The sequence below is a fragment of the Mirounga leonina genome, unplaced genomic scaffold (assembly GCF_011800145.1).
Source record: "Mirounga leonina isolate KUSES-001 unplaced genomic scaffold, KU_Mleo_1.0 Mir_167, whole genome shotgun sequence".
NCBI classification, from domain to species: Eukaryota; Metazoa; Chordata; class Mammalia; order Carnivora; family Phocidae; genus Mirounga; species Mirounga leonina.
The window spans coordinates 616591-637794 of NW_023270422.1; the positions used below are offsets into that span (position 1 = coordinate 616591).

The window sequence follows — 21204 nt, forward strand, 5'->3', positions numbered from 1 at the left end:
TCAGGTTTAATCTTCCAAGTAATAGCTTCCACTTTTACTTCTTTTACTGTTGTTGGTTTTTTTAGCCATATGGTTAAATAATATGCTTCTACTACTGTTTTTTAACTTACCAATTCTAGATTATGTATCTAAACTGCCTTTCTGCTATATTAGATTAGGACATGGCTTACTTACCATTCTCTCCTCCCCCATTCCAACCCTGCCATAATTGTTGTACTGTTTTTAGTTTCTCTCATGGTTCTCTCTTTTCAGTTTCTACAATGTACTTAAACCTTTCTGTTCTGTCATATCATTTAAAAACACTATCTCTTGGGGTGCCTGGGTGGCTCAGTCAGTTAAGTGTCTGCCTTCGACTCAGGCCCTGGTCCCAGGGTCCTGGGATGGAGCCCCGACTTGGGCTTCCTGCTCAGCGGGACGCCTGCTTCTTCCTCTGCCCCTCCCACCTGCTCGTGCTCTCTCTCAAATAAATAAATAAAATCTTTCAAAAAACCCCACTATCTCTTGATTCCTTCTGTAAGAGAAGGATATTAGTAGACCTCTTTTTCTTTTAAAATTTTATTTATTTATTTTTTTAGCAGTAGACAGAGTATAATTTTTTTTTTTTTTAAGATTTTTATTTATTTATTTGACAGAGAGAGACACAGCCAGAGAGGGAACACAAGCAGGGGAGTGGGAGAAGGAGAAGCAGGCTTCCCGCCAAGCAGGGAGCCCGATGCAGGGCTCGATCCCAGGACCCTGGGATCATGACCTGAGCCAAAGGCAGACGCTTAACGACTGAGCCACTCAGGCGCCCCTGACAGAGTATAATTTTTAAGAACTGTGCATGTGACTACCGTTTATCACCACACTTAGTATCATAGAAAGCAAAGAAATCAGTTTTCTTGCATTTGTGAATATACTGCCCTCAAAATTTTCTGCTTTTGGAGTAACTTCTGATGGCTGTCTCAAAGTCTGTGGGGAATGGAGTGTAACCTGTACTTTTACTTTTATATCATCAAGCTTGATAACATCTATATTCTGAAGGCACTTAGTGTAACAGTTAAGAGCATGAACTCTGAAACCAGACTGTCTGAATTTGAATCCAGTTCTGTGATGTACAAGCTATCTGACCTTGGGCAAGGGAGTTAACATTTCAGTGCCTCAATTTCCTTGTCTGTGAAATAGTAATAATAACCGTACCTACTGTGTGTGGATATTGTGAGTACTTAGATCAGTTGCTAGTATGTAAGTGCTATAGCCGTAAATATTATTGTTAGTTCTTTGTTTTGTAACCGGTTCGAATCTTCCATGCTTTATTTACAGATATATTCTAAAATTGACAATCAATAAGCCATATTTATTTTGTAATGATTTTATAAATATTGTTGACTCTATGGTCACACAGGGCACTGTGATTACATTTCCTTTCTTGAATAACTTTGCTTTTCTTGAGTTTCTAATTGTCTTTCTTGATTTTTCCATCATCAGTCATTAACACCTTATGTTGTTTTAAATTCCTAGTCTGTTTTTTCCCTACAAAGGAGCCTCCTGTGCTATTGTTTCTAGACTTAACTGATTGCTGTTTAAGTCTGATGCAAGCTGTCCTGTAGTGCATCCACACTGTTACTTTCCTAAGTTGGCTCCACTATTTCTTTGATTCCATGTTCTTTATTTTTTTTTTTAAAGATTTTATTTATTTATTTGACAGAGAGAGAGACAGCGAGAGAGGGAACACGAGCAGGGGGAATGGGAGAGGGAGAAGCAGGCTTCCCGCCGAGCAGGGAGCCTGATGTGGGGCTCGATCCCAGGACCCTGGGATCATGACCTGAGCCGAAGGCAAACACTTAACGACTGAACCTCCCAGGCACCCCTGTCTTGTTCTTTCTTGATTTAGTCTCATTTTGTTGTAACATGCCCTAGAGTATCTTCTAACAAAGGCAATATTGGGAGGAAATGTACTGGGTGCTATATCTCTTTAAAATGCATTTATTCTCATTTTATTTATAGCTGATTGGTGATTTGCCTGAATATAGAGTTGTTACATTATTTCTCCTGGGAACTTTGAAGACATTTTCTAACTGTTTTTATGCTGCTGGCATTCGATATTGCTAGTAGGAAGTCTGATGCCAATCTGTTTTTTATTCTCTGTAGGTGACTTTGTTTCTTCCTTCTCTCTGGAAACCTTGAGTTTCATCTCCTGATCCTTGGTGTGGGCATTGTGATGGGCACCTTATAAATCTCTTTTAGGAAACAGGGGGTTTGTTTTGAGCTCAAGATTAGGATATTCCCTTTTATTATTATGTTTATATATAACATCCACCCCTTTTTCCTGGAACTCTGGTTTAGTTTAAGTTACACTCTCGGTGTAAGTTTAAGACAGATTCTCTAAGTCTTAGTTTTTTTAAACAGCTTTATTGAGATATAATTCTAATATAATATAATTCTAATATTATAAATTGCACCCGTTTTTTTTTTTAAAGATTTTATTTATTCATTTGAGACACAGAGATACAGAGAGAGAGAGAGAGCATGAGCAGTGGGAGAGGCAGAGGGAGAGGGAGAAGCAGACTCCCGGCCGAGCCAGGAGCCCGATGTGGGGCTCGATCCCAGGACCCTGGGATCATGACCTGAGCCGAAGGCAGACGCTTAACCATCTGAGCCACCCAGGCGCCCCTAAATTGCACCCATTTAAATGTGCAATTCATTGGTTTTTATTGTATTCACAGAGTTATACAGCCATCACCATAATCTAATTTTAGAACATTTTGATCACCCTAAAAAGAAAATTCATACCCATTAGCAGTCACTCCCCAATCCTTCTTCCCAACCCCTAGGCAATCACTAATCTACTTTCTGTCTTTCTGTATGCCAATTTTGGACATTTAATATTAATGGAATCATATGATATGTTGTCTTTTATGTCTGGCTTCTTTTTTGAGCATAATTCTTTCATGATTCATCCATGTTGTAATAAGTATCAGTACTTCATTATTTTATGGTCAAACAGTATTCCACAGTATAGATATACCACATTTAATTTATCCATTCATCAGTTGATGAATATTTGGATTGTTTTCACTTTTTGGCTATGGCGAATAATGCTGCTGTGAGTATTCATGTACAAGTTTTTAAGGTGGATGTATATTTTCATTTCTTTTGGGTATATACTGAGGAGTGGAATTTTTAGGCCATATTTTCTGTGTTTAACATTTTGAGGAACTGCTAATGACTTCATACATTCCCAGCACCAGTGTGTGAGGGTTCTAATGAACCTATGCCCATTTTTAACTTGGCTTATTTGTCTTTTCATTGTTGAGTTACAAGAGTTCTTTATATATTATGGGTACAAATCCCCTATCAAAAATATGATTTGCAAGTAATTTCTCTCATTCTGTGGGTTGTCTTTTTACTTTCCTATGGTATCATTTGCAATACAAAAATTTTAAATTTTGATATAGTCTACTTTATCTACTTTTTCTTTTGTTGCTTATGCATTTGGTGTTTTGGCTAAAAAACTATTAGCCTAATTCAAGGTCATAAAGATCTACTTGTATATTTTCCTCTATTTTATTTTGTAGTTTTAGCTCTTATATTTAGGTCTGTGATTTATTTTGAGTTGATTTTTGTGTGTCCAACTTTATTCTTTTGTGTATGGATTGCCAGTTATCCCAGCACCATTTTTTGAGAAGACTGTTTTTTCCCTATGGAATTATTTTTGGCACCCTTGTTGAAAATAAGTTGACCAAAAGGATAAGAGCTTATTTCTGAACTTTCACTTCTTTTCCATTGATATATATGTTTATCTTTATGTAAATACCATGTTGTCTTGATTACCATAGCTTTGTGGCATATTTTGGAATCAGGAAGTATGAGTTTTCCAGTTTTGTTCTATTCAAAGATTGTTTTGACTATTTTGGGTCCCTTGTATTACCATATGAATTTTAAAATCAGCTTGTTAATTTCTGCATTAAAACCAGCCAAGAATTTTTAAAAAAATAATTGACTTTACTTTTTAGAGTAGTTTAAAGTTTATAGAAAAATTGAGCAGAAAGTGCAGAAAGATCCAGTATACCCTTTCCCCCACACACACCCACTATTTCCTCAATTATTAACATCCTGCATTAGTTGGTATATTTGTTACAAGTGATGAACCAGTACTGACACACTATTATTAACTAATGTCCTTAGGGCTTATATTAGGGTTCATTCTTTGTGTTGTACAGTTCTGTGGGTTTTGACAGATGCGTAATATCATATATCTGCAGTTACAGTATAGCAGAATAGTTTCATTGCCCTAAAAATCCCCTGTGCTTCCACCTGATCCTCCCTTCCTTCCCCCCCCCCCAACCCCTTTGGCAACCACTAATCTCTTTTACTATCTCTATAGTTTTTTTTTTTTTTTTTTTTAAGATTTTATTTATTTATTTGACAGAGACACAGCGAGAGAGGGAACACAAACGGGGAGTGGGAGAGGGAGAAGCAGGCTTCCCGCCAAGCAGGGAGCCCAATGCGGGGCTCGATCCCAGGACCCCGGGATCACGACCTGAGCTGAAGGCAGACGCTTAACGACTGAGCCACCCAGGCGCCCCACTATCTCTATAGTTTTATTTCCAGTCTGTTGTATAATTGGAATTATACAGTATATGGCCTTTCCAGGCTGCTTTCTTTCACTTAGCAATATGCATTTAGGGTTTTTCTGTATCTTTTTGTGGCTTGATAGATAATTTCTTTTTATTGCTGATTTATATTCCATTGTATAGATGTATCATAATTTGTCCATTCAGTTGTTGAGGGACATCTTGATTTCTTCCAAGTTTTGGCAATTAACAGTAAAGCTGCTACAAATATCCATGTGCAGATTTTTGTGTAGACATAAATTCTCAGCTCATGATAAATACCAAGAAGCACAATTGGTAGATCATATTCTAAGAGTATGTTTACTTTTGTAAGGAACTGCCAAACTGTCTTCCAAAGTGGCTCTACATCCTTGTCAACATTTAGTGTTCTCAGTGTTTTGAATTTTAGCCATTCTGAAAGGTATATATTGGTGTCTCGTTATTTTATTTTATTTATTTTTTTAAGTAGGCTCCGTGCCCAGCGTGAGGCCCAACACAGGGCTTGAACTCACAACCCTGAGATCAGGGCCTGAGCTGAGATCAAGAATCGGTTGCTTAACCGACTGAGCCACCCAGGCACCCCAGTGTCTCGTTATTTTAATTTGCAGTTCCCTACCAGCATGATATTGAGCATCTTTTCATATGCTTTATTTGCCATCTGTATATCATCTTTGGTAGATGCCTATATCTTTTGCCCACTTTTAAATAAAATTGTCCATTTTCTTACCGTTGAGTTTTAAAAGTTCTTTGTATATTTTGGATAACAATTCTTGATGTCTTTTGCAAATATTTTCTCTCAGTCTGTGGCTTGTCTTCTTTTCTCATTCTCTTTACAGCGTATTTTGCAAATCAGAAGGGTTTTTTGTTGTTTTTGTTTCTTTAATTTAAAAAAAAAATTTATTAATCTCTACACCCACTGTGAGGCTCAAACTCATGCCCCAAGATCAAGAGGCACATGCTCTTCTGATTGAGCCACCCAGGTGCCCGCAGAGCGGAAGTTTTTAATTTTAATGAGGTCAAGCTTCTCCATTTTTTCTTTCATGGATTGTGCTTTTGGTGTTGCCAGCTGGGATTCTGAAAGGGATTGCATTAAATTTGTAGATCAGTTTGGGAAGGCTTGCCATCTTAACAGTGTTAAGTCTTTTGATTCATGAACATGAATGTCTTTCCTTTTATTTAGATTTTTCTTTAATTTCTTTCAACACTATTTTGCAGTTTTCAGAGTGCAAGTCTTATACTTCTTCTGTTAATTTATTTGCAAGTATTTAATTCTTTTTGCTGTTGTTATAACTGGAATTGTTTTCTTAATTTCATTATCAGATTGTTCATTGCTTATATATATTGTTATAGATCTTAAATCTGTTTTCACCATTCTTTTCTTCATTCTGGGAGATTTCCTGTGCCAAGAATTGTTAACTGAGGTCACTGGATCCTTTAAAAGCTTTAGGGGATCCCCAAAATTATATTCAAAATTGTATGTGTACAGTTTTCGTGGAAGAAACGTCCATACTTTTTAGGAGGTTCTCAAAGTGGTTGATGGCTCTGGAAAGGTTAAGGATTACTGAGGTTTTGCTTTCCATTGCACAGACTAAGTTATCACTAAAATTCTTTCAAATTGGGGCGCCTGAATGGCTCAGTCGTTAAGCATCTGCCTTCGGCTCAGATCATGATCCCAGGGTCTTGGGATCGAGCCCTGCACTGGGCTCCCTGCTCGGCGGGAAGCCTGCTTCTCCCTCTCCCACCTCCCCTGCTTGTGTTTCCTCTCTCTCTCTCTCTGTCAAATAAATAAATAAAATCTTAAAAAAAAATAAAAATAAAAACATAAAATTCTTTCAAATTCAGCAAAGTACAAGGCATGTTGACATTTTAGATGACCGTAATAGCTTTTCTCCTCAAACTGGAAGAAAAACAGGTACAGAAATGAAGGTGGGAGATAAGTACTTTAAGAAGGGCAATGCTATAGAAGTTTAAAGAAAGAAACTACTTCCCTCTTACAGGGAATTTTGATTCTCTTTTTGTAATTTTGGTTTGGTTTGAGCAACATCTGTAGTGTTGAAATGATGTACTGTGAGGATAAGTTAGAACATTTGTTTATGTTGAGCCCTCTGCAACTCATGAAATAACTGAGTATAAAAAATTTTCCCTGGAAGCTCATAGTCATGTAAATATTTGTTACCAGCGTGGTTGCAAGGCAGCATGGTCATTCCCACCACTCCTACAAGTTGCTATGCATAAGGGTGGTCCCTGTATAAATATTTATTTTTTGCTTCGGGCAGGAAGGAAATCTAACTTTAAACATCAAGAAAGTAAAATTGTCGTCTTGGTGTATTTCCTTGTTCATATAATGAATGGTTTAACTGTTCTGTTTCAGGGGGCAAAAATGGTCATATAAGATTTTGCTTTTAACTAGATCTTAACTAGTTTTCATCTTCTGTGAAAAGAACATTTAAAATTTGTATTAATATTGTGCTTCTACCCCAGAAATCTCAAAACCTATTTTTTATTATGAATGGAAAAACCCCTTACTGACTTTGGCTAACATTTATGGTCATATTTAGGATGATATAAACATATTTCATGAAAATTTTCAAACTTACGTTCAGAGATCATTGATGCATTATTTTAGCACTTTACTGGTTATCTGAATATTTATTTAGCACTTTCATGTACTAAATCAACAGTCTGCTTTTTTTAACTGTCAAATCTTAGATTTTCTGAAATAAGTTGGGATTTCTAAATAATTTTTTTATTAATCTAGTTTCTACAAGTGTATTTTGTCCTAAGTTAAAAATATAAGTAGTTCTGGGGCGTCTGGGTGGCTCAGTTGTTAAGCATCTGCCTTTGGCTCAGGTCATGATCCCAGGGTCCTGGGATCGAGTCCCACATCGGGCTCCCTGCTCGGCGGGAAGCCTGCTTCTCCCTCTCCCACTCCCCCTGCTTGTGTTCCCTCTCTCGCTGTGTCTCTCTCTGTCAAATAAAATCTTTAAAAAGTATATATATATATATATATATATATATGTAGCTCAGATAATTTCAGGGCTTTTTAATCACAATAAATTAAAATATTAACTTTTTCTTCCTTTTTTTTTTTTTATTCAGTGCTAAATTCCACATTAGTGTCTTGCTACAGTTATCTTGATTTGTTATTATACTAGCAATACTTTGGTTTACAATATACAGTGTTTCTTCTTTCCTTGAAAAAACATTACCTTATTTTCCTGTGTTTTTTCCTCTTCATTCTACTTCACTGCTCTTAAAAGTATGGCTGCAATTCATTTGTGTACTGTTTTGCTGCAACTCATTTTTGTACTGTTTTGCTTCAGTTAACGCCTCATGAAAATCTTTGAAATCAATGTCCAAAAGTAATGTTATGCCTGATGTAATTAAGGGAAGAATAAGTCATTGTCTCCCTCTCAAATGTTTAATGTGGTTAGAATAGCTGCTAAAATAAACTAAAATTTATTTTCATTGGCTGTTTCACATGTTGAATTATTTTTATTCTATTTTATTTTTTAAAATATTTATTTATTTTAGAGAGAGCAAGCATGAGCGGTAGGGGGAGAGGGAGAGAGAATCTCAGGCAGACTCCACGCTGAATGGGAAGCCTGACGTGGGGCTTGATCTCATGACCCTGCGATCATGACCTGAGCCAAAGCTGAGTCTGATGCTTAACCAACTGTGCCACCCAGGTGTCCCTCACCTGTTGAATTATTACATTAAGACAAAGATGAAGATTTCATTGGTGCACTTGGAAATTTTCAAATATGCGTATAATAGGGAGTATAGTAAAATACCCCCACACCCAGTTTACTTATCACTCAGCTTCAACAGTGATCCACAAATGGCCAGTTCAGTTTCATCCATCCCCCACTTCACCCCCATCTGGATTATTTTAAAGAAATTCATTGGGCCACTTTTAAAGTAAGTAGGATTAAAATTTTGTGACTATGTTTATATAAGAAATGGGTGCCATTTGACATATTTTGATAGTTCATACATGAACTTGTATCCTGATTTATTTAGCCAAAATAATAAACTCTGTTTTCAGTAGTGTTTCACTTAAGTTTATATTATTTTTAGGGCAAAAGTTTGCTAATCAGTTAGAATTTATAAGGAGCAACATGATAAAAAGATTCACTTTAGCTATTTCTATTTGAAGTTTAAGTTTGTTGATGTTCTCCTTACAGAGCACTAATATAACAGATTTATTATAACCTAACAATTATAATTATGTTCATTCTTTTGAATAAAATCTGATTTTTTGAGGATGTCTTGTTTTATATGTTTGTTTTTAAATATCCGTTTGAGGGGCGCCTTGGTGGCTCAGTTGGTTAAATGTCAGACTCTTGATTTCAGCTCAGATCACGATCTCAGGATTGTGAGATCGAGCCCTGAGTCAGGCTCAGATTCCCTCTCTTCCTCTACCCCATTCCCAGTCTCTCCCTCTTAAAAAAAAAAAAAAAATCCACTTGACCTAAGTAAAGGTTGTAAAAGTACGTCAGCATAGGTACAACGTAATGTTTGTTGATTATTGATGCATACAGGTTATACAATTACTTAATTAACTTTGTTCTTACCCTGCTGGTGGGGGTATATTTTTAAATTTTAATTTCAGTATAGTTAACATACAATGCTAGTTTCAGGTGTACAGTATAGTGATTCAACAATTCTGTACATTACTCAGTGTTTATCATGATAAGTGTACTCTTAATCCTCTTCACCTGTTTCACACATCCCCCCCCACCTACCTTCCTTCTGGTAGCCATCAGTTTGTTCTCTATAGTTTAGAGTTTGTTTTTTGATTTGTCTCTTTTTTTCTTTGTTCATTTGTCTTCTTTCTTAAATTCCATATGAGTGAAATCATATGGTATTTGTCTCTCTAATTTCACTTAGCATTATACCCTTAGATCTGTCCATGTTGTTGCATATGGCAAGATTTCATTCTTTTTTATGGCTGAGTAATATTCCAGTGTGTGTGTGTGTAGACACACACACCGCATCTTCTGTATTCATTCATCTATCAGTGAACACTTAGGTTGTTTCCCTATCTTGGCTATTGTAAATAATGCTGCAGTAAACGTAAGGGATACATATATCTTTTCAAATTAGTGTTTTTGTAATCTTTGCGTAAATATCCAGTAGTGGAATTACTGGATCATACAGTAATTCTACTTTTATTTTTTTTGGTAACCTCCATAATGTTTTCCATAGTGCCTGTACCAGTTTGCATTCCCACCAACCATGCACAGGGTTCTTTTTTTTCCACATCCTTGCCAACACTTGTTGTTTCTCGAGTTTTTGATTTTAGCCATTCTGATAAGTATGAGGTGATATCTCATTGTGGTTTTGATTTGCTTTTCCCTGCTGATTAGTGATGTTGAGCATCTTTTCATGTGTCTGTTGGCCATCTGTATGTCTTCTTTAGAGAAAGGTCTTCTGTCCATTTTTAAATCAGATTATTTGTTTTTCTTGGTGTTGTGTAAGTTCTTTACATATTTTGGATACTAACCCTTTGTCAGATATATCATTTGCAGTATCTTCTCCCATTCACTAGGTTGCCTTTTTGTTTTGTTGGTGGTTTCCTTTGCTGTGCAGAAGCTTTTTGTTTTGATGTAGTCTCAGTAGTTTGTTTTTGCTTTTGTTTCCCTTGCCTCAGGAGACCTATCTAGAAAAAGGTTGCTATAGCCAATGTCAGAGAAATTACTACCTGTGCTCTCTTTTACAATTTTTATGGTTTCAGGTCTCACATTTAGGTCTTTCATCCATTTTGAGTTTATTTTTGTGAATGGTATGAGAAAGTGGTCTAGTTTATTCTTTTGCATGTAGCTGTCCAGTGTTCCCAACACTGTTTATTGAAGGAACTTTTTCCCATTGCGTATTCTTGCTCTATTTGTTGAAGATTAATTGACTATAGAATTGTGGGCTTATTTCTGGGGTCTCTATTCGGTTCTGTTGATCTATGTATCTGTTTTTGTGCCAGTACCATATACTGTTTTGATTACTACACCTTTGTAGTATATCTTGTAATCTGGGATTATGATACCTCCAGTTTTGTTCTTTTTCAAGATTGCCTTGGCTCTTCAGGCTCTTTTGTGGTTCAATCCAAATTTTCAGAGTATTTGTTCTAGTTTTGTGAAAAATATTATTGGTATTTTGATAAGGATTGCATTAAATGTGTAGATTGCCTTGGGTAATATGGATAGTTTAACAGTATTTGTTCTCCCAATCCGTGAATATGGACTATCTTTCCATTTGTTTGTGTCCTCTTCAGTTTCTTTCATCGATGTTTTATAGTTTTTGGAGTACAGGTCTTTCATCTCCTTGGTTAAGTTTATTCCTAGGTGTTTTATTCTTTTGGGAGCAATTGTAAATGGGATTGTTTTCTTAATTTCTCTTTCTTCTACTTCATTATTAGTGTATAGGAATTCAGTGGATTTCTGTATATCAATTTTTTATCTTGCGACTTTACTGAATTCATTTATGAATTGTAGCAGTTTTTTGGTGGTGTCTTTAGGGTTTTCTATGTATAGTGTCATGTCATCTACAAAGAGTGAAAGTTTTGCTTCTTCCTTACCAATTTGGATGCCTTTTATTTTTTTCTTCTCTGATTGCTGTGGCTAGGACTTCCAGTACTATGTTGAATAAAAATGGTGAGAGTGGACATCCTTGTCTTGTTCCTGATCTTAGGGGAAAGGCTCTCAGTTTTTCACCACTGAGTGTGATGTTAGTTGTGGGTTTTTCATATATGGCCTTTATTATGTTGAGGTGTGTTCCCTCTAGACCTACTTTGTTGGGGAGTTTTATCATGAGTGGATGTCTTACTTTGTCAGATGCTTTTTCTATGTCTGTTGAAATGCTCATATGGTTTTTATTCTTTCTCTTGTTGATGTGAGGTATCATGTTGATAGATTTGTAAATACTGAACCAGCCTTGCATCCCTGGAATAAATCCTACTTGATCATGGTGAATATTTTTTTAAATGTATGTTTGGATTTGGTTTGCTAACATTTTGTTGAGGATTTTGCATCTGTGTTCATCAGAGATACTCACCTATATTTCTCTTATTTTGTGGTGTCTTTGTCTGGTTTTGGTGTCAGGGTAATGCTGGCCTCATAGAATGAATTTAGAAGGTTTCCTTCCTCTTTAATTTTTTGGAATAAATAATAAACATAAGGAAAGACTTTTAAAAGCAAGAGAGAAAAGAAAAAATTCAGCATACCAGTAAAAATCACCCAAGGGATTATTAAATTCAAAAAGACTGAAGTCCTACCATGCATCTTTTCCGATGACAATGCTATGAAACCAGAAATCAAGCACAATAAAAAATCTGGAAAAAAACACAGATACATGGAAGTTAAATAATATGCTACTAAACAATGAATGGGTCAACCATGAAATCAAAGAGGAAATTGAAAAGTACATGGAGACAAATGAAAACACAATGATTCAAAATCTTTGGAATGCAGCAAAAGCTGTTCTAAGAGGGAAGTTTATAACAGTGCAGGCCTACCTCAAGAATTTGTTGAGACTTGTTTTGTGGCCTAATAAGTGATGTGTTCTGGAGAATGTTCCATGTGCACTTGAGAAGAATCTGTATTCTGTTGTTTTAGGATGGAAAGTTCTGAATATATGTATTGGATCCATCCGGTTCAATGTGTCATTCAAAGCCACTGTTTCCTTGTTGATTTTCTGTTTGGCTTATCTCTCCATTGTTGTAAGTGGGGTGTTAAAGTCCCGTACTATTATTGTATTATTATTGATTACTTCCTTTATGTTTGTTCTTAGGTGCTTTATATATTTGGGTGCTCCTATATTGGATGCATAAATAGTTACAATTGTTTTATCTTCTTGTTGGATTGTTCCCTTTATGATTAAATAGTGTCCTTTGTCTCTTATTACAGTCTTTGTTTTAAAGTCTATTTTGTCCGATATAAGTATTGCTACCTTGGCTTTCTTTTCACTTACATTTGCATGATGGATGGTTTTCCATTCCTTCACTTTCAATCTGCAGATGTCATTAGGTCTGAAATGAGTGTCTTGTAGGCAGCATATAGATAGATCTTGCTTTTTCATCCATTCCAGCACCCTGTGTCTTTTGACTGGAGCATTTAATCTGTTTACATTCAAAATAATTATTGGTAGGTATGTATTTATTGCCATTTTGTTTCTTGTTTTACGGTTGTTTTTGTAGTTCTTCTCTGTTCCTTTATTCTCTTGCTCTGTTCTCTCACAGTTTGCTGGCTTTCTTCAGTGATATATTTGGATTCCCTTCTTGGTTTTTTGCATATCTGTTACTGGTTTTTTATTTGTGGTTACCATTAGGTTTATATATGACATCTTATGCATAACAGTCTATATTGTTGATAGCTCCTTAAGTTTGAGCTCATTCTAAAAGCACTAATGTCCCCCCCCCCCACGTTTTAGGTATATGGTATCATATTTTTCATCCTTTTATTTTTGAATCCCTTATTACTACTTCTGTGCTTCCTGCATTTCTTACTCCCACTTATGGTCTTTCCTTTCCACTCAGCAAGTCCTTTTTAATATTTCTTATAAGGCTGGTTTACTGGTGATTAATTCCTTTGACTTTTGTTTGTCTGTGAAACTCTTATCTCTCCTATTCTGAATGATAGTCTTGCTGGATAGAGTATTCTTGGTTGCAGGTTTTTCTTTTTCTTTCAGCACTTTGAATATATATCATGCCACTCCCTTCTGGCTTGTAAAGTTTCTGCTAAAAAATCAGCTTATGGGACGCCTGGGTGGCTCAGTCGTTAAGCATCTGCCTTCGGCTCAGGTCATGATCCCAGGGTCCTGGGATCAAACCCCACATCAGGCTCCCTGCTTGGCGGGAACACTGCTTCTCCCTCTCCCACTCCCCCTGCTTGTGTTCCCTCTCTCACTGTGTCTCTCTCTGTCAAATAAATAAATAAAATCTTAAAAAAAAAAAAATCAGCTTATAGCCTTACTTGGGTTTCCATCATCTCACTTGATACCAAAGCCTGTAATGGAAAATCCAGCAGTACCATCCCCTTTTTATGACTGAAAAATGGAGAACCACTGTGACACACTGCAGTTTATGAGCTAGGACTTGAATCTAGATCCTGTAAGCCCAAATCATTTCCTGTCTACTAGACTATCATGTTCTTTTCAGTGATGTTTCCCGGTTTTAACAACAGTGCTAACAAATTTCTAGATCTTAGCAGTGGTTAGAGAATGGAAATATTTCTCAGTAACCAAACACTGAAATATAAATAAGATTCTTCCTTAAGTTATTAGTTTTCCATTGCTGGCCTGGAAATTTGGAAGATCATAAAATAAACTTTTTTTTTTTTTAAGAGAGAGAGTGCGAGCAGAGAGAGAATATTTTTTTTTAAGATTTTATTTATTTGTCTGAGAGAGAGAGAGAAAAAAAAGCATGCACAAGTGGGGGGGCGGGTAGCTTCATATATAAGCTTTTAAAACAGCTTGCCAAATTCTGAATACTCATGCTGGTCAATACAGGATAACCCAAATGTAAAAATTTGTTTCTTCTTTAGTATAAAGTTTTGATTTTTTCCATCATAAGTTTATTGAACAATGTGATTACTTTACGAACATATAGCATAGTACGTCACACAGAGAACAGATGTCTTATTCCATGTAACTCTGACTCTAGCATGCAAGAGAAGGCTGGTAGAACAGCCTTGAGTCAGAAGACCTGATATCAGAGCCCCAGTTGCAAGAACTCAGACAAGTCACTAACCTACTCCTTCTCAACCTTCTCAACTGTACCGTGAGCAACGTCCACACTTTCTCTGAGCCTTGCAGGCTAGAGAAGCAGATGATGTGGTCATTAACTGGCTGAAGCAACAAAAGAATTAAGTATTAAATTCCAACTCACTGGTTTTGCAACTCTTAGCCAGTGATACTTATTTTACCTTTACAAACAATGATTAAACTTGGGCAGTAGCACTTCTAATTGTATTCAAGTAGAGAGTGAAAGATATAATAATGCCTTTGATTAAACAGCGTAAAGGATTGTTTAATTATGGGTTCATTCTCTCAAGAAAGTAATAACTATAATTATTAAAGTGCTAAATTAATAAGAAATAAGCTTTATATTTCTCATTCCAGTGTTTAAAAAACAAGAATATCTAACCAAAACTGGGGTCAAATCTCAGCCCCTTACTAAATGATGTACAGATTTTATAATCTTATTTGAAAAATGAGGATAATAACTGCCTTGAAAAGGCCTTTATGAGAGTCAAGATAATGCATATAAAATGCCTAGCAGTGCCTGTTAGTGTCATATAAAACCTACTTAGGAACTTTAGGGGAGGTAATAGCAGTAAAAAAGTGGAAGCATTGAATCAGCCTTTATTTTGGACTTCTGGGGGCGCCTGGGTGGCTCAGTTGGTTAAGAGACTGCCTTCGGCTCAGGTCATGATCCTGGAGTCACAGGATCGAGTCCCGCATCGGGCTCCCTGCTCGGCAGGGAGTCTGCTTCTCCCTCTCACCCTCCCCCCTCTCATGTGCTCTCTCTCTCTCATTCTCTCTGTCTCAAATAAATAAATAAAATCTTTAAAAAAAAAAATTGTTCTATTTTGGACTTCTGTGAACTTTGCATTAGGTTGTGATCACATGTTCCATCCAACTAAGCAGTACTCAAGTTTGGTCATGTGAGGTTAGGAAAATATATAAATAGCCAGTTCAAACAGAAAAATTCCACATCTCAAGTCAACCATATTTTCTACTTAAGTAGAGAAAGATAATATCAAATTTTTGATAAAGAATAAGAAAGTGGGACACCCAAGAAGTGGGGGGCCCAACCACATTCATTTGTATCTGCATCTGCCTATGCACTGGAAGCATTTTCTACAGCAACACCTCGACCTCCTCGACGTCCTTGACCTCCACGTGGGGTCATCTGGGGTGTCAGGGTCCGACGAGCCAGGCCCAGGCTGCCGTGCAGCACACCCAAGTGCTGCTCCAGCACCCTCTCATGCTGCCGCGTGGTTTTGGAGGTGCTGCAGGTGGCAGAGCAGCACCGGCGCACCCCTGGGGTAGCCATTTAAAAAAACTAAATTTTAAATTAAAAAAAAAAAGTGAACAAGATATGGAAGGGATCAGGATTCAAGGTCTATTTCTGAATTTTGGCACATGGAATATCCTGTTATGCAGTTAATAAATTATGTTGACAGAGTCTCACAATAGGGAAATGCTTATTTTTTTTTAGATCAGGAGAGTATACAGTCATGATTTTGTTAGAAATGTGTAGGAATTTACCAAAGTGGGTGGAATTTGGGGTGTTTTTCCTTCTACTCTAGTATATATTTTTCAGTATTTCATAATTTAAAAAATACTTAAATTTTTTTTAAAGTGTCCCTATTACCTTGACTGTAACCTCTTTAAGAAAGCCTTTCTGGTTACTGAAGATTCATTTATGTCTTCATAACTAAAACCATTAAAGATAAAGTTTTCTTTTTAAGTTAAGTCTGCTTTATTTTTTTTTAAGATTTATTTATTTATTAGAGAGAGAGAGAGAGGGCATGTGCATGCAAGCTGGGGGAGGGGCAAAGGGAGAGAGAGAGAAAGAAGCACACACCCTGCTGAGTGCATAGCCTGGTGTGGGGCTCCATCTCACCATCCAGAGATCATGACCTGAGCCAGAATCTGGAGTTGGGGGCTTACCCGACTGAGCCACCTAGGCACTCCTCTGCTTAATTTTTTTTTAAAGATTTTATTTATTTATTTGACAGAGAGAGAGAACACACAAGCAGGGGGAGCATCGGGCCGAGGGAGAGGGAGAAGCAGGCTCCCAAAAGAGCAGGGAGCCCGATGCAGGACTTGATCCCAGGACCCTGGGATCATGACCTGAACTGAAGGCATTTGCTTAACCAACTGAGCCACCCAGGCACCCCTCCTCTGCTTAATAACATGGAGTAATTTTTAATGTTTTTCTGTGATCCTTGATACATCACAGAGTTGCATACTGAGTTGGGTTTTTTTTTCTTCTTTTTTTTTTTTTTTAAGATTTTATTTATTTTTTATAGAGCGAGCGAGAGAGAAACAGCATGAGAGGGGAGAGGGTCAGAGGGAGAAGCAGGCTCCCCGCTGAGCCGGGAGCCCGATGTGGGACTCGATCCCAGAACCCTGGGATCATGACCTGAGCCGAAGGCAGACGCTTAACCATCTGAGCCACCCAGGCGCCCAGGGTTTTTTTTCTTTTGTATTTCCAATACTTAGGTTCAAAGGACATTAGAAGTATTTTTTATATTTAGAAACATTCATCCTAACCATAGTTTTCTTGCTGTCAAGAAAATTATAGTGTACATTTCCAAAGATGTTTATGACCAAACATTCAATAATGTGATTTTGGAAGACACGTCAAGTGAACAGAAAAGAACGAATTACTTGGTGAGCCACAGATGGTTGTTATTCATCATTATTTACACATGGAAATTCATTGCTTTCTATTTTTTTCTTGACCTAACAATAGTCATAAAGCAAACGCTTTCCATATATTTTTGTTCTCTTGATCTGCAGTGAGGTTTTTGAGATCCTAAACGCCATATATTAAATTTGCCTGGAATTTTCTCCTGGAAAATGAGAAGTGAAGTGTGTGTTTGAAAATTGAAAAGGCACAAATCCTGACTAAAAGGTTGGTTTGAGGATCTCATTTTGCTTATTTTTCAATCTCCTGAAAAGAATGCTGACATGAGCTATCAAGAGTAGAGATCTGATATATTTTTAGGCTATTTACTCTGTAAATATCTTAATTTATGTGATTAAGTTTGTTTTATTAGGACAAAGATTTTTCTTTCAGTCTTTTCTGTACTAAGATGGAAAGAAAGAAAAATATTAGTTGGCATATTGTTACTTTGGCATTCAACCGGTTTTCACAGTAATTTTTACCAAAAAAGTCTTTGCCTGGATTTTTATTATTTTAATAGTGCAGTAACAAAGCTTATCTTCGAGCTATTTCCCTCATGTCTTGGCTTCCTATAGCTTCTCCCTTTATATCCTATCAGTAAATTATAAATCATTAAGCATATTACTAGAGTACATTATTCCATCATACTGACATGTAAAAGTACAGGCATCTATTAAGAGGGTGTGAAATAGATTTAATCTTGAGGGCTACATAATCCAGGCAAGTTGAAGCAACTTTTAAATAGTCTTAGTTTTAACTTTCCATTAGTTCTCAGTAATCTTAAGTTATCACCACCCTTTCATTCCAATTTTAAAATACCTTGCAGATTCCTGACAGTAAAAAGTCATAATGAATGCTTTAATGACTCAGATTGGAAGCCATTACATTGACATTCATTTTCAAATTATTTAATGTGATATACAGTCATTCATTTAATAAGCTATTATTTAGAAACTTCTATAGATAGAAAAGGAGAGATACATTCTTTGAATAAATTTATTACTTTCTAATTTGCTTCTCCTGAGCTAAATAGATAATGTAAATACAAGCAACTAAGAGAGTAAAAGGTTATTTTCTATGTATAATGTAAATTAAAATTTAAAAGAAGCTTTATTTCTTGTGACTAAGTGGCAACCTTAAAGCTAAAAAACAGTAAGCATCAATATCCTTGACTCTGGTGGTGTTTTTAAAGAACATATACTCAAAAAATGTTCTCTCATTCCAAAGATAGAGAAACAAGTCACAAAGTATATCTTTGGCAACTCTGATTTTCTAGGTTTCCAAGTAAATTTGAGCTTGTCTAAATTAAGCATCACCAGTTCTGTGATGAAGCATCTGTACTTCTCAGCAAGTCCCTGCCCTTCTAGTCCCTTTCTTTCTACGAGACCTAGCAAAGTTACCTAAGGTCTACAGTACATGAATTCAGCCTGACTAGACAGAGTTCCAAAGTACTAGAATATTGCTGCATGGGGCGCCTGGGTGGCTCAGTCGTTAAGTGTCTGCCTTCGGCTCCAGTCATGATCCCAGGGTCCTGGGATCCAGCCCCCCACATCGGGCTCCCTGCTCCGCGGGAAGCCTGCTTCTCCCTCTCCCACTCCCCCTGCTTGTGTTCCCTCTCTCCCTGTCTTTCTCTATCAAATAAATAAACAAAATCTTAAAAAATAAATAAAATATTGCTGCTTGCATATATCATCAGGTTACAGGTATACGCTGACATGAAACTCATGAGTTAGTTAGAAAATAGCACAAGTGTTGATTCTCGAAAGTGCCGTGAAATAGCTAAGGGACTTTTGGAGAAGAAGAAACAAGGAATTAAATATCAGTGTTGCAAAAAAATCATGTCATACTAGAATGATGGAATGACTCCCGTAGTCTAGAAATGTAATAAGATAACCAATAGGGATAAATATTATGTGCCATGTTTAAGTTTTTAGAAATGTATATGGTATCTCATAACCCAGGGAAAGCTGAGTAAGCAGTGGTGGCTACAGAATTTCCCTATAAGTTGGCTTTGTTTAGGAGTGGCTGTCTGGTGGAAAGGACTAAAGGAGTTACCTTGAAGCCTCATTTAGGAAGCAAAGTTTAGTGGCTTAAAACAATAACCATTTATTTAGCTCTTGTTTCTGTGAGTTGGCAGTCTGGGCCTATATCAACTGTATGGTTTTTCTAGGCTCATTCTATGTCTACTGTCAGCTGCTGGTTAGTTGGAGGCTGAAGGAGATACGATGGCTTCAAGTGGACCAACTTGCCCATGTGGCCTTCTCCCAGTTACACATGGCAGCTGGGAGAAGTTCTGAGAAGAAGAGGAGGGAGAGCACTCAATGCTGTGGAGACCCAGACTCAGAACTGACATGGTGTCACTTCCACCACATTCTGCTGATTAAAGTTGTTCTGAAAATAGACACCGTCCCGGGGCGCCTGGGTAGCTCAGTTGTTAAATGTCTGCCTTCAGCTCAGGTCATGATCCCAGAGTCGGATCGAGCCCCGCATCAGGCTCCCTGCTCAGCAGGAGGCCTGCTTCTCCTTCTCCCACTCCCCCTGCTTGTGTTCCCTCTCTCGGTGTGTTTCTCTCTGTCAAATAAATAAATAAAATCTTTAAAAAAAAAAAAAATAGACACCGTCCCTTGATCAAAAGAGCTGCTGTTACATTGCAAAGAGGGTGGGTGGACACAGGGAGGGAATAATTGCTCCCTTCTTTTAAATAGTCTACCACACTGAGCACACTGATTTAATATGTTGTAGGTCAATAAAAAGAGCAGTTTTTGAAAGATGCTTTTATTCATACTCCACATATTGAGAAACCACAGCTCCCACTACAAGCTGGCTATTCATTTAATTTGGACAATGAATTTAATAGCTGAAAAGCAGGTTTTATGCTTGTACTGAACTATTTTTCAAGGTAGTTTAGGGGGTAAAGTTATGGGTTATAAAGCAAAATGTTTTCTCTGTTTCAAAATAAGATAAAAGCATCCAAAATAGATCACTGAATGCGCCCAAAAGAAAATATAAATCTGCTTGACGTTGTAGATATTTATGTTCCTAAAAACAATTAATTCCTACAAACGTTAATGTTCTTAAAAAAAAAAAAAACTGTGTGAAGAGTAGATTGCTATAAATGCAAATGTAGGGGCTTTGCTGTAAAAAACTAACAATTTTAAACATAGATGTTTGAAATTTTAAGTTTGAACATCTGTCTTATTTCTAGGAGCTCTGCCAGTGCCGACCTGGAGAAGGAAATTGTTCCTGCTGCAAGGAGTGTATGTTGTGTCTTGGGACCCTTTGGGATGAGTGCTGTGATTGCGTTGGTAAGTTGACATGCAGGAAAGTTTCATATTTATCACAGAATCTTTGACTTTAAGAGACTTTAAAGAATATAACTGGGACGCCTGGGTGGCTCAGTCGGTTAAGCGTCTGCCTTCAGCTCAGGTTATGATCCCAGAGTCCTGGGATCGAGTCCCACATCGGGCTCCTTGCTCGGCAGGGAGCATGCTTCTCCCTCTGCCTGCCACTCTCCCTGCTTGTACTGTCACTCTCTCTCTCTCTCTAGCAAATTAAACAAAATAAAATCTTTAAAAAAAAAAAAGAATATAACTATTTTATGTGTGTAGACTAGTGTGGATATAGATGTAGTAGGTGCATAGAACATTATGGCATTTCCTTGGATTGAATGATATTTACATATATGTGCAGTTTTATTTTTATAGAAAAGGTCTGGAAGGAAATTCAAAGTGCTTATTCTAGGGAAGTAGGAATGGAGGAACAATGGGAATATTTTTACTTTTTATTTTTAATATTTCATACTGTTGAATTTTTAATAAGAAGCATATGTTATAGTTCTAAATAAAAATAAATACTTCATATATTTAAAATAGATTATCTTCCTTTTATGTAAGACTTCACTATGAGGTGCCTGGGTGGCTCAGTCATTTAAATGCCCAACTCTTGATTTTGTCTTGGGTCTTGGTATCAGGGTCGTGAGATTGAGCCCTTGTTGGGCTCCACGCTGGGCTGCGGACTGCTTGGGATTCTCTCTCTTTGTCCCTCTCCCACTGTCCCTCCCCACCTCAAAAAAAAAAAAGACTTCACTAAGAGATCCTTGAGAAATTAAAAGCTTTTTTTTTTTTAAACTAAAAGTTATTTTTAAGTGTTTTCTGAGGAATAGTGTCCAAGATGTAGTAAGTAAAAAAAGGGGGACAC

At 36.9% G+C, this 21204-nt stretch overlaps 1 protein-coding gene across 1 annotated transcript in view; it reads left to right on the forward strand.

Annotated features, from left to right (window-relative positions):
* Window positions 1-21204, forward strand: part of TWSG1 (twisted gastrulation BMP signaling modulator 1) — a 79680-nt gene that overhangs the window by 11241 nt on the left and 47235 nt on the right. The window contains exon 3 of the mRNA XM_035013799.1: window positions 20213-20312. Within this exon, the coding sequence (XP_034869690.1) occupies window positions 20213-20312 (100 nt within the window). The remainder of the gene's footprint in view (window positions 1-20212; window positions 20313-21204) is intronic.